Here is a 13,548-nt window from a genome sequence, read left to right as displayed (position 1 = left end):
TCATTGAACTTTCTTCGAGCCATTTATTATTATTCTTACTTTTGAAGAAAAAGTCTTTACATTTAGCTTTAAATAATATAGTAAAAAATTTAATATTTTTTTTACTGTATCAGGCATGGTATGTAAAAAAATTTTTTTTCAGTAAACTCATACCCTTCTAATGAATTCATTTTCAAGTTAGCATATATATATTTGAAAAATATTGAAGGTGTTTTTTAGACCCAACCAAAAGTTTTAAGTTTGAGAACTATTCAAAGGGCCTCTTAGTAGTAATGTAAAGTAATTTAACTTTTAATTATATTCTCTCAGAAAGGATTTTTAAAACAGTGAAGTTCCTAGTTACTTAGATTAATTGAAATTTAGAGGTGAGACCTTTGGATAGACATGGATGAAGCTTAATGTGATTTATACTTTATTTTTTTAGCTTACCTAATTATATCTATTACTCATATACATATTTAAGACCATGAAAGTAAGAAAACGTAGTACTGTTTGATATATTTACTACTGAACCTTCAGTAGTCAGATTCCATTCTCAGCAATATATTGTCACGTCCCAGCTAGGGATCAGACCCGCACCCCCTGCAGTGGAAGCATGGAGTCTTAACCACTGGACAGCCAGGGAAGTCCCTGTCACATCTTTTTAACTCTACTGTTTTCTGTTCCTCTGCACCTTGAATCATAATGTCTCATACATGGTGATCACATACAGTAATGGTGGTAGCTACAGTTTATATAGTACTTTACAGGATTCTGTTACTTATGTGTCCTCATTTAATCTTTACAACAACCCTGTGAAAGGGGTAGGGGAAATACTAATTTTTTTTTTTCATTTTATAGATGAAGAAACTAAAACACAGAGATTGAGACTTGTCTAGAGTAACACAAACCAGTAAGTGTTTGAATTAAGGGAGACAGCTAGTAATGGGTACATTCTCATCTGCCAAGGGCTTGCCTTGCTGCCACCTGACTTAGTTCTAGGGACAAAAAAAGCCAAAATGGTAGGGAATCAGAAGTAGTAGCTAGACTTAGGAGTACCCCAGGGAAATGTGTTACTCCTTTTAATTTCTTCTTTTTTTACCAGTTATTAATGCTAACTTGAGACAGCAGGCAGTGTCTTTTTGTTATTGTTGTTTAGGTGAATGAAACTTTTATTTTAAATGTAAATTATCCCTGAGGCACTAGGGAAGTAGAAAATCTGCAGAGAAGTCTGTTGAAATTCTCACAAGGTAATAGCTATAGGGTCAACTAAGTAATTGAGAAAGTTAATGGTATATATGTATAATTGGAATCATGTGTGTCAGTGGAACTTAAGTTTATAGGGCTCTCTTGTTGAGATTTTTAAAATCCTGTTTAAAAACTGTAGTATCAACTTTATATAAAATCTTAGAGCTTAAAGATGCATATCCAATTGTGGTTTTCTTTAGATGAGGAAACTGAGGTGCAGAGAAGTCAAACCTTACCCAGTGTTACAGAGCAGAGCTGGAAGTAAAGCTTGTATTTCCTGAGATCCAGATTAGTGTCATTTCTACTTCAGACTATTACTTCTTGGTAAGCTGTTCTTAAAATACTTAATAGGTCTTTTCTGTCTTTTGTTTGATCAACATTCTTGCTTTTTGCCAAAGTGAACTTAAAATATGAATTTTACTGATACTTCTGTGATGAAAATTTCAGTTCTTTGTTTGATTTTAGGTGAGTTAATGTGGGAAAAGTCCTGGTATTTTGAAGATGTCTCGGCACAGTATTGTTTCCTGTTCAAATTACAAGTAACTTCAAGAGTTTGCAGGAAAAAAAGAAATTGGGATTTTTTTTGGTTAAATCATGCCATCTGAACAGAAACATTTATTTTTTGATGAAAAACAGAATACTTTAAAAAGAGATTATGATGTGAAAAATGAGAGAGTTGATACTATCAGATCAGTACTTAAACCAAAAATTTCAGAAAGTAGTTTTCATTATGAACTAAAAAATGTGAAAATTGTTTTGCCGAAGATAAATATTCCAAATGAGGTCCTATTGAAACATGAAGTTGACAAATACAGAAAATTATTTCAGCATAAAACACAGACTGCAAGAAAATCTATCGCTATAAAGACTGTAAGCTGTGTAGAGGAGTGTATGTTACTCCATAAGTCTGAGAGAGTTGAAGAAGAAGGTATAAAAATGTCTGCAAAAATACTCAACTTCAACTGTTTGAAGTGCCGAGATAGTACTCGGTATAGCCCAAATGATTTGCAGAAACACTTCCAAATGTGGCACCGTGGTGAATTACCTTCATATCCTTGTGAAATGTGCAGTTTTTCAGCAAACGACTTCCAGGTATTCAAACAACATAGACGAACCCATAGAATTACTTTAGTAAAATGTGACATTTGTAACAATGAGAATTTATATACTTTATTAGACTTGACAAAGCATTTTTCATCCACACATTGTGTAAATGGTAATTTTCAATGTGAAAAGTGTGAATTCTCCACCCAGGATGTTGGCACATTTGTTCAGCACATACATAGACATAACGAAATCCTTTATAGATGTGGTAAATGCCATTATATATGTTTAACCAAAGGAGAGCTTCAGAAGCACCTTCATATTCATTCTGGTACGTTTCCCTTCACTTGTCAATATTGTAGCTATGGTGCTACCAGGAGAGAGCACCTTGTAAGACATGTTATAACTTTGCACAAAGAACATTTATATGCGAAAGAAAAACTGGAAAAAGACAAATATGAAAAAAGGATGGCAAAGACTTCAGCAGGACTTAAACTAATATTGAAAAGATATAAAATAGGTGCATCGAGGAAGACATTCTGGAAACGTAAGAAAATCAACAATGGAAGTGACAGAAGTATAGAAAGAAACACTCAAGTGCTTAAAAAAGTGAACAAAACACAGGCTAAATCTGAAGACCGGAGCCATCTTGTTCAGGAACATATAAATGAAGAAAAGGATGAAAGACTATACTGTGAGACTAATGATAAACCTGCTGAGTCAGGGTCAGAAAAGCCAACTCTTCTGTCCACTGGGCAATGTAATGGAGCTGAAGAGGGATCAAATTCTACTTCAGGTTTCTTGAAGACTGCTGTACAAGGACCTACAGTGTTAATGGTAAAAAATAATAGAATAACAATTCCTGCTAACTACAGTGCTAAGTTTATGGGCTTTAAGATGGTGGATGGAAAACAACATATTGTAATAAAACTGTTGCCTACCAATAAACAGAATTTATATTCACCAGGCTCACAGTCAGGTGCTGTAAGGGACAATACTGCAATTTTGCAGCCCCAGACTTTGGACACTACTGCATTTTTAACAGGAGTAACAACTGAGTTGAATGACACAGTTTACATGAAAGCAGCTACTCCATTTTCATCCTCATCTCCTGTACTTTCAGGGAAGGTAACTTCAGAAAAAGAAATGGCTTTGCTATCTCAAACAAGTAATATGCTTCCAACAATGGATGATGGAAAAAGTGTTTCTCCTTTGCCAGTAACATCAGAATTGATCACAGCATCGGTGAATTTGACCACAAAAGTAGAAACGAGAGAGAATGTTGACTTATGGGGAAGTCATATTACTCAGTGTCATCCTGAGGTATCAGGTACTGCCATTAAAAGTCAAGATAAAGTCACCTGTACTACCAAACCAAATTCATACAACAGTGGAGATATGCATAACTATTGCATTAATTATGTCAACTCTGAGTTACCTGTTGAATCTTCCAACCAAGGATCATTACCTTTTCATAATTACTCAAAAGTGAATAATTCTAATAAACGTCATAGGTTTTCAGGGACAGCAGTGTGTGAAAACCCTCAAAGAGAATCTTCATCAAGCAAGACAGTAGTTCAACAACCAATAAGTGAGTCAGTTTTATCACTAGTGAGGAAGGAGAGCTCAAACCCAGATAGCCTGTTAGCATCTATTAGTCGTTTAAATACTAAAGATGGAACTTTAAAAACACAAGCTGAAATTGAAGAACAGTGTGTTTTAGAAAAAGGACAAAACATTGATGGGCAGAACCTATACACTAATGAAAATGAGAATTTAGAGAGCATGACTGAAAAGCCTAAATGGGATGATGTTTCTAGTGTTGAATCACCTATGATGCCTAGAATTACATCTGTTTTCTCTCTCCAGAGCCAACAGGCGTCAGAACTTTTGCCACCTGAAATAAACCAGTTACTTCAAGATGTATTAAAAGCAAAACCTGATGTAAAACAAGACTCTAGTAACACTCCAGATAAAGACCTGCCGCTTCATTGTGACCAGTCATTTCAGAAACATGAGGGAGAAGACAAAATAGTTGAATCTTCAAAAGACTTGAAAGTACAAGGCTTCTTTCCAGTTCCATCTGGTAATATGGGGATTAATGTGGCTACAAATTATCTGAATTTAAAATTCAGTGGAAAAGAAAAACAAATGTTGTCAATGTCACAAGATGTGAGAGATTCAGAGAAGACTCCTAGAATTTCTGGTTTTGGCACATTACTTAAGACTCAGTCAGATGCAATAATTACACAGCAGCTTGTAAAAGACAAACTACGAGCCACTACGCAAAATGTAGGTTCTTTGTATGTGCAGAGTCCACTTGTAAATTCAGAACCAAAAAAGGCTATCTTTGTTCAGACTCCAAAAGGCTTTTTTGTACCATTGCACGTTGCTAACAAGCCTGCATTACATGTTTCAGGAAGACCACTTCCATTGGTTAATACACAAGGTGTCCCTGCCTCTCTCCTTTTAAACAAGAAACCTGGGATGATTTTAACATTTAATAATGGGAAACTTGAAGGTGTTTCTGCTGTCAAAACTGAGAATGCTCAAGCTTGTGGAACTACAAGTAAGGAGCCTTGCAGAACACCTTTTTTAAAAGTAGAACCAAACAGTAATTGTCTAACCCCTGCACTTTGTTCCAGCATTGGCAGCTGTTTGAGCATGAAAAGTAGCTCAGAAAATACTTTGCCATTAAAAGGCCCTTACATTATTAAAACGCCAGCAAGTTCTTCAGTGAAAGGTGTTCCTGCTCCTAATATAATATCTGAGCATCAGGGCACTAAGTTGAGTATCTCAGATTCAGTAAAACAGCAGAACAAGATTTTTCCAAAACCACCTCTTTACACCCTTTTGCCTGATGGCAAACAAGCTGTTTTTTTAAAGTGTGTGATGCCAAATAAGACTGAGCTGCTTAAGTCTAAATTAGTCCAGAATAGTACTTATTATAAAAATATACAGCCAAAGAAACCTGAAGGAACACCACAAAAAATATTGCTGAAAATTTTTAACCCTGTTTTAAATGTGACTGCTGCTAATAATCTGTCAGTAAGCAACTCTGCATCCTCATTGCAGAAAGACAATGTACCATCTAATCAGACTATAGGAGGAGAGCAGAAAGAGCCAGAATCTTCTAGAGATGCCTTACCCTTATTACTAGATGATATGATGCCAGCAAATGAAATTGTGATAACTTCTACTGCAACATGCCCAGAATCTTCTGAGGAACCAATAGGTATCACTGACCATTCAGGGGCCAGGGTATTACGGTGTAAAACAAATTGTACAATTGAGAGAAACTTCAGTAAGAAAAAGACGTCGAAAAAGAAATGTTCAAGAATAAAAACTCATGAAAGAAGTAAAGATTCTGAAACTTCCTTTGTATCTAGAAACAGAAACTGTAAACGCAAGTGTAGGGATAGTTACCAAGAACCTCCAAGAAAAAAAGCATTACACAGAAAGTGTAAAGAAAAAGCAAAGCCTGAAGATGTCCATGAATCATTTGGATTCAGCAGACCTAGGCTTTCAAAAGATTCAGTCAGAACTTTGCGGCTTTTCCCCTTCAGTTCCAAACAGCTTGTGAAATGTCCTAGGAGAAACCAACCAGTTGTAGTTTTGAATCATCCTGATGCAGATGCCCCAGAAGTAGTAAATGTAATGAAAACTATTGCTAAATTTAATGGACGTGTACTTAAGGTTTCATTGTCAAAAAGAACTATCAGTGCTTTACTGAAACCAGTTTGTTATAACCCTTCTAAAACAACTTACGATGATTTTCCCAAGAGGCACAAAACATTTAAACCTGTTAGTTCTGTGAAAGAAAGATTTGTGCTAAAATTAACTCTCAAAAAGACAAGCAAAAACAATTACCAGATTGTGAAAACTACCTCTGAAAATGTTCTGAAGGCTAAATTTAAATGTTGGTTTTGTGGTAGAGTATTTGACAATCAGGATGCTTGGGCTGGTCATGGTCAGAGACATTTAATGGAAGCTACTCGTGATTGGAACATGTTAGAATAATTTACTGTAATTACCAAGGAAAAGAAAAGTAAAAGTACCTTAGAAGAAAATAGTGGGTTGAATTACTAATGCAGACATTTTTTACTTCAATATAGTACCTGAAGTTAAACATTTAAAAGTTGACTATTTCCATGGAAGAGCAAAAGTTTTAGTGTGATATTTGAAAATGCTGTTAGTGCACATGTAAGTTTTGAAAGAAACTAATCAGCACAGATATACCTTGATTTAATTTTTTAAAATGTGTTCTCGGGAAGTTAGGGCTAAAAATTTTGATAAAACAGTTTTCCGAGTTTAGTGACTCTTAGTAGAGAGTAACAGGTGACAGCCCCATTCCCTCTCTTCTTCCACCAGCCTTATGATTCTGATAACTGTAGCTCCCCTGAAGAGGTTGAGAGCTCTTTCATTATGGAACTGAAGGAGTTTCTCATCATTTGTGAAGATATTCTAAGAGAACTTGGGTAAAGAACTTACTCTACATCTGCAAAATGTAGTTCTTTAGAAAGTAGTTAAGCTCCATTGAGGGTACATTTAACTCACTACAGTTACACCTCATATAATAGTTGATAAGAGTTTTTGACAAGCAGATCTTTTTTCCTTGTAAGCTGTGTTACATGTCATTGATTGGAACACCCTTCCAAGGTGATTTTCTTTTTCTAAATGGCTCTCAAGCGTTGCAGTAGATGGGCAATCTCGAGAGAAGAATTAAACTCTCTTTGTCTAGTTTGAAGTTCATTTAAAGAACTTGAACATTTTTCTGAATTTGGTTATATTCCCCAGTGATTCCCTTGCACAGAACTATGTTTATTTGATTTAAATTGTTTGTCCCCTCGTAAACCAAGTGGCCAATTTTTTTCTTGGTTGCCATCCCTTTAAAAAGAGTGAAACATAGAAGCACTTCCAAGGGAATGGCTTTTCTTGAAAATTAAAAATTATTCCTCAGAAACAATATTTTGAAGTAAGATTAGCAAAGCAAATCATACTTTTGTGTTTATTATTAGTGTCTGAACATGTCCACATTGGGGCAAACCATTTTTGTTAGCAACTTCTCAGTATGACTGACAACCCAAAGCAGATTACTGATTGTTTGCAGTTGGAAATTGAAGAAGCATTAATAGTTGACTCAGTGACAGTGCATAACACTTCAGGACAGATTCCGAAGGGATATGCCCAACAGGTAGAGTTTTAAAATGAATATTTTCGTGACAACAGAATCATCAATTTAAACTTCCCACTTTGTAAGTTTGAATCAAATTTTGTTGGACCATTGGACAATGGAGTTCTTGTATTAAAAATTACATACTATATAATTTTTGTTACATTGTTACTACTAGTGTTATGACATTTTCATTGATTGAAAACTTCAGGGCTCCTTTTCTGTATATAACAAAGAATTTAAAACCTGTACATATTTTTGTACCTTTCAGTTATGTAAATTTTGCACAGAAAGTTTTTGACATAAAAAGTTTATTTTCTTTCAATTTAGTTCTGTGCATGCACTAATAAAACTTGTCGTTTAATTTAAAAGGAATATGTAAGACTTTACCCATGTTATTTTTTTGGTTTCCATTTCAGATGTACAATTTCTTTTTTTTGATAAATTCAGTTTTCAGGGATTGAACACTATTGTTAGCAAGTGCCTAAAAGATGTGAAACAGTTTACATACGTCAACTGTAACATTAGGTCCCAAATGGGCCCACTCCCCCAATAATTTTATTTTAAAGAAAGCCATACATAGATGCTTCAAGCTATCTTGCTATGCACATTATACATGTACTGTTTTTGTGCAGTTTGTCTACTTTCTTAGAAGTGAAGTATTTTTTGTATAAAACCTGTTACAATTGTGTTTCTTAAATTGAGCCTAAGAACGGAGTTGATTGGAAATATACGGTATATATTAATAATGTATATGGTGTTTAAAGAATGGTAAGCATTGTTAAAATCTGTAACGAATGTCTTCAATTAAATTTATCTTAAGTTTGTGTTTACATAATTTTTTTTACTATGATGAAGTCAAATGGGAATTTTATTCTAGTGGGAAATACTTAGTTTTCAAAGCTTTTTTTTTTTTTTTTTAATGCTAGTGAATGCAAAATGAAGTTTGGGATTTTTTCCCCCAGAAATTATAGGTGAAATTTTGAGATTTTGTTTGAGAAGGGTAACATACATTATAATTTAACTATGCTGGTTAGAAAAGCCACAGAGAGGCTTATGTTCTTCAGTACCCTAACGGCAGTAAAACTGAAATGTTGCTCTGTTATGGTTAGATCTATTATGATGCATCACCTTCTGTGAATAGAGGAGGGAGAAGGAACTGTCTTGCCAATGTTTGCAGCACTATAAAAATACATATCAGAATAGCCATACCAGTAAAAAAAAAAATCTAATGTCAAGATACATACTTTCTGCCTTAAGGTTTTAAAAGCTATTTTAAAAAGCTTCGTGCCCCAGATACTCTAGTTGATACCTTTTATGAGTTTTTTTGTTTTGTTTTGTTTTTTAAACTAGGTTATTCTGAAGGAGGAAAGCCTGCTTGGAGCCTCTTTATTGCCAGAGCAGAAAGTCTGAAAATAAAACCCTCTATCCTTTCTTTCCTTCTGGCTGAAAGTTAGCTAAAGATGGCTTTCCAAAATATGATATTCATTAGTTTGAAGTTCTTATTACAACTGGAAGAGTTTGTGTTATTTTTGCAATCCAACTTCTGGGTCAGGAGATTTTCATTTTTTCCTATTTATTCTTCTGCATTGAAATGGGCCTCACTACTTGTCATTCACTTAAAATAATAGTTCAACTTTTAGAGTTTGAAATATAATTGAAATACAATTTCAATACTAAGCATTCAGCACAGATTGAATTCTAATAGTTTTTTATAAAAATTTTTGTTTTCATTAAGGAGTCAGGTATTTCAGTAAAGGGTCAGACAAATAACTTAGGCTTTGTAGGCCATTAGTCTCTGTTGTTAACTACTTTGTCATAATGCAGAAGCAGCCATAGATGACACATGAATGAGTTTGCCTGTATTTTTTTTTTTTGCGTTACGCGGGCCTCTCAATGCTGTGGCCTCTCCCGCCGCGGAGCACAGGCTCCGGACGCGCAGGCCCAGCGGCCATGGCTCACGGGCCCAGCCGCTCCGCGGCATGTGGGATCCTCCCGGACCGGGGCACGAACCCGCGTCCCCTGCATTGGCAGGCGGACTCTCAACCACTGCGCCACCAGGGAAGCCCTTGCCTGTATTTTAATAAAACTTTGTTTAAAAAAAAACCTGTCAGTGGGACAAATTTGGCCCATCAAATGGTTTACCAACCCTTGCTTTCTCTCAAAGATCGGTTTTTAGATTGAGATTTTTATTCAAAACAAGTTTGATATAGATTTTTTTGTGATATACACCAGCTATATAAAAGTTACAAGTATGAAAACTAAAATGTAGGTATATACAGTTAACCAAGGTAGATGTATTTGTTTGAAAGTGAAGTGAATGTAAAGGTAATGAAAATAATTAGTGGGTGAAGTAGATAGGTCTTTTGTGTGCTAAGGGTAATGCAATTTATGGAGAGATTAAAAATGAGATCAGTTGCTGTGAGAATTTGTGTCCAGGTTAGATGAGAATTAGATAGTATTTCTTTTAGTGACTTGAAATCACTGGTGAGAAAAAGTAATAGGAATTCTTTAGGATGGGGGGAAATGGAGGTTAGCTGAAAACAGAATGTTGTATTAATTCCATGCAACTCACTTCATATTTTTTATTTTTAGTAAGATTCCTTTTCACCATTGACATCTGCTTACTTAGGATATGTCCCATTTGTGTTGAGGTGTTGGCTCTGTTCCTTGTCACAGCAATTTGTTACGATCTTTGTTTTCAGCAAAGTGCCTTGGGGATCTCAGCTGGTAAAACTTGCTGGGGGATGTTAGTTAAGAGTGCAGTATTTGCAAAAGAATTTCCCTATAATGGAGAGCTGAAATAGGATCAGCTTTGTTGATTTGGGTATTCATTGCTTTAAGTATGCTTCCTTTAATAACTAGACAAGAAGTAGCCAATATCTTGGAAGAGGTGTTTGATAATCTTATTTGAATTATTTTTTGACTATTTCTCTGTCTAAAATGGCTTCTGTTAATAAATGCCCCAAGTTTAAGAATCTTTTTTCTTTAAAAAGTGAACATCATAAATTATCATAGTGTAAACTTGAGTAATGTAGGAGGAATGTTAATGTACATCAATTTTGAAAATCATGATTTTAGTCAATGCCAAGAATGTACTTATAAAAAATACTAATGCCTAGTAGAGACATTTTTAATATGTTAAAAGAAGAATTCTTCCTTAATAATTTAGAGTCCTTCAACCAAAAGTGAAGGTTATATTCAGGTTGCAACTCAAATTGCCTCTTTCAATTAAGTAGTGAAACATAGGTGCCTACTGTCATCAATTATTTCATAAGTTACTGCTATGTTATTGTAGGAAAGCAAAATGAAAACTTGGAGAGAGACCAAAATACTATTTGCAAATGACTTTATTTCAATATTTTGAAAATCCAAGAGAGTACGTTGAGAAATAGTTTTCTGAACACTTAAGAGTAATCATTTGGGAGGCAATAAAAGAAGACCCATTTATAATAAGAGCTACAAAGTAAAAAATTGTGTGAAGCTTCCAAAAGAAAAACCACAGAACCTAACTGGGAGAAATACAGTGTTTCTGGGTGTAAGGTTAAATATACTGCTGTTCAGAAGATCTCATTTTCCAGGCCTGTGCCCCACAGAAGGCTTGTATTGAATAAGGTGGTGGCGGCTGGGTAGTGGTGCCCATTACCCCATTCCTAATTCATGCAGTATAAAAATCAGGACAGGGCAGCTACAGAACTGTGCAGTCCCCCTTTCCCTCACAGCTCTGTTATGAGACCTAACCTGCTCTGGTTGGATTGGCAGTCATGTGGCAGCATACATCTCTCCCAGCTTTCTTGGGGCAGGAGAGCTATTGTATGTACATTCAGCAGCTGGTGAACCTTGGCACATTCTAGTCTCCTCCTATGCCTTCCCCAGCCACCAGCACAGCTGTTCCACAGGGAATATTCAGGGAGCATTCAATGTAGACCCAGTTTCCCAACATTCCCCCACCCCACAACCTGCTCCATAGCACAGAGGCACAGGGGTCCTGTTCAGGGGAGCGTTGGAGTGAGCTTCAAAGATTTGGTAAACATGCTGTCTGTTACAAGGGGCCTGACTTTATCTGGATCAGACTGGAACAATTTATACCCTATAGTATTGTAAACAATAGAGCAATCATCTAGCAGTTACTGAAGGCTAACAGTTGCTGGTGATACCACTAGATATCACTGAGAAGCTTAAAGATGAGAGAGAGAGAGAGAGAGAGAAAGTCTGAATAAAACTGCAGACGTCCCTTGTAATCAGAAAGAATGTGTGCATGCTCAAGGCTGCAACCACATAGGAGCAACCCTTGCTGCATGTAGGGCAAATCTTGTAAACTCCCTAAACAGTGAAAGCAGCCTCTAAGTCACAGATCCAATGGTAACGGGTGTAAATCTCTTACTGATTCAGGGGGCTTAAGCACAGCCTTTGATCAATCTGGCTGGTTGCTAGGTGGTGTTGACTTGAAAGCAACCCCTAGGAGTCAGGCTTAAAGATAAAAATGAGGGGGAAACAAGTTGAGCAGTGACAACAGAGGCTGCATACTGTGAGGGGAAAAAGACTTGGTGAATTAGTTTAGCCAAATTACTAAAAACAAGTGCAGAGTGGGCGAGGAGTATGCAGAGATCCTACAATATGTTACCTAAAATGTCCAGCTTTCAATATAAAATTAGACATTCAAAGAAACAGCAAAGTGCGACATACGAGGGAAAAAGGCAATAGAAACTTCCTTTGAGGGGTACCAGATGTAGGATAAATGTTAAGCAGCTATTATAAATAGGTTCAAAGACCGAAAGGAAACCAGATTTAAAGAATTAAAGTATACTGACAATGTCTCATCAAATGGAAAATATTAAGATAGAAATTACAAAAAAAGAATGAAATGAAAATTCTTGAGTTGAAAAGTATAATAACCAAGGTGAAAAATTTACTAGAGAGGCTCAACAGTAGATTTGAACTGGCAGAAGAATCAGCAAACCTGAAGATAGATAGAAATTGAAATATGAAGTACAGACAGAAAATAAAAATGAAGAAAAACAGTCTTCCTCACACCACATACACAAAAATTAAAAGGGAGTATAAACCTAAATATAAGAAGAAACTATAAATCTTGTAGTAGAAAATATAGAAATAAATATTTATGACCCTTGTTTAGTCAAACCTTCTTAGACTTCTTCTTTGGTGTCATCACCAAAATCACAAATGAAAAAATAAGAGACAAAAGATATATCGAGTTTTTATTAGAAGAAGACATTGTAAAGCTGATCTTTTTCACCTAGTTTGGATTAATACCAATTTAATTTCAATAATAAAAACTTTGTAGCTTCATCTCTCCACCTCCCCCATGCTGTTATTGTCACAGATTATATAGCTTTATAAATTGTATGCCCATCAATGTAGATTTATAATTATTGCTTTATGCATTTTTCTTTTAAATGAGAGGGAGGAAAAGTTACAAGTAAAATGTATGTATTTTTTGTCTTTTATATTTACCTATGCTGGTATTCGTATTTACATTTATCAGTTGTATATTTCTTTGTGTGGAATTGCATTACTATGTAGTGTCCTTTAAACCTGAAGAACTTTTTTTGTAGAACAGTTCTGCTAGCAGTGTTTATCTGAAAATGTGTTAATTTTTCTTTCCTTTTTGAAGGTTAGTTTTGCTGAATATAGAATTCTTGGTTGGCAGTTTTTTCTATGCAGAACTTTGACTATGTCATCTCACTGCCATTTGGCTTCCATGGTTTCTGATGAGAAATCAGCTGTTAATCTTACCGAGAACCTTTTGTATGTGATGAGTCACTTCTCTCTTGCTGCTTTCAAGATTCTCTTTCAATAGCTTGATTATCATATCCTTTGTGTGCACATTTTAAGTTTATCCTACTTGAAGTTTTTGAAGCTTTGTGGGTTGATAGACTAATGTTTTCCATCAAATTTGGGAAGTTTTTATTTCTTTAGATATTCTTTCTGATGCTTCTTTTTCTCTTCTTCTGAGACTCACTTTTTTTTGTTTGTTTTGTTTTGTTTTTTGCAGTACGTGGGCCTCTCACTGTTGTGGCCTCTCCCGTTGCGGAGCACAGGCTCCGGACGCGCAGGCTCAGTGGCCATGGCTCACGGGCCTA

General features: G+C 35.5%; 1 protein-coding gene across 1 annotated transcript; it reads left to right on the top strand.

The window, feature by feature from the left end:
* Window positions 1-1,821: 1,821 nt before the first annotated feature.
* On the top strand, window positions 1,822-6,291 carry ZNF518A (zinc finger protein 518A). The gene has a single exon (XM_065894896.1). The coding sequence runs from the start codon at window positions 1,822-1,824 to the stop codon at window positions 6,289-6,291; it is 4,470 nt and encodes a 1,489-aa protein (XP_065750968.1).
* The last annotated feature ends 7,257 nt before the right edge of the window (window positions 6,292-13,548 follow it).

This window comes from Phocoena phocoena, chromosome 16 (assembly GCF_963924675.1).
Source record: "Phocoena phocoena chromosome 16, mPhoPho1.1, whole genome shotgun sequence".
Lineage (NCBI taxonomy): Eukaryota > Metazoa > Chordata > Mammalia > Artiodactyla > Phocoenidae > Phocoena > Phocoena phocoena.
This window is presented reverse-complemented; position numbering and strand designations above follow the sequence as displayed.

Coding starts and splice junctions, on each gene's coding strand:
- ZNF518A (XM_065894896.1), top strand. CDS start 1,822: ATGCCATCTGAACAGAAACATTTATTTTTTGATGAAAAACAGAATACT.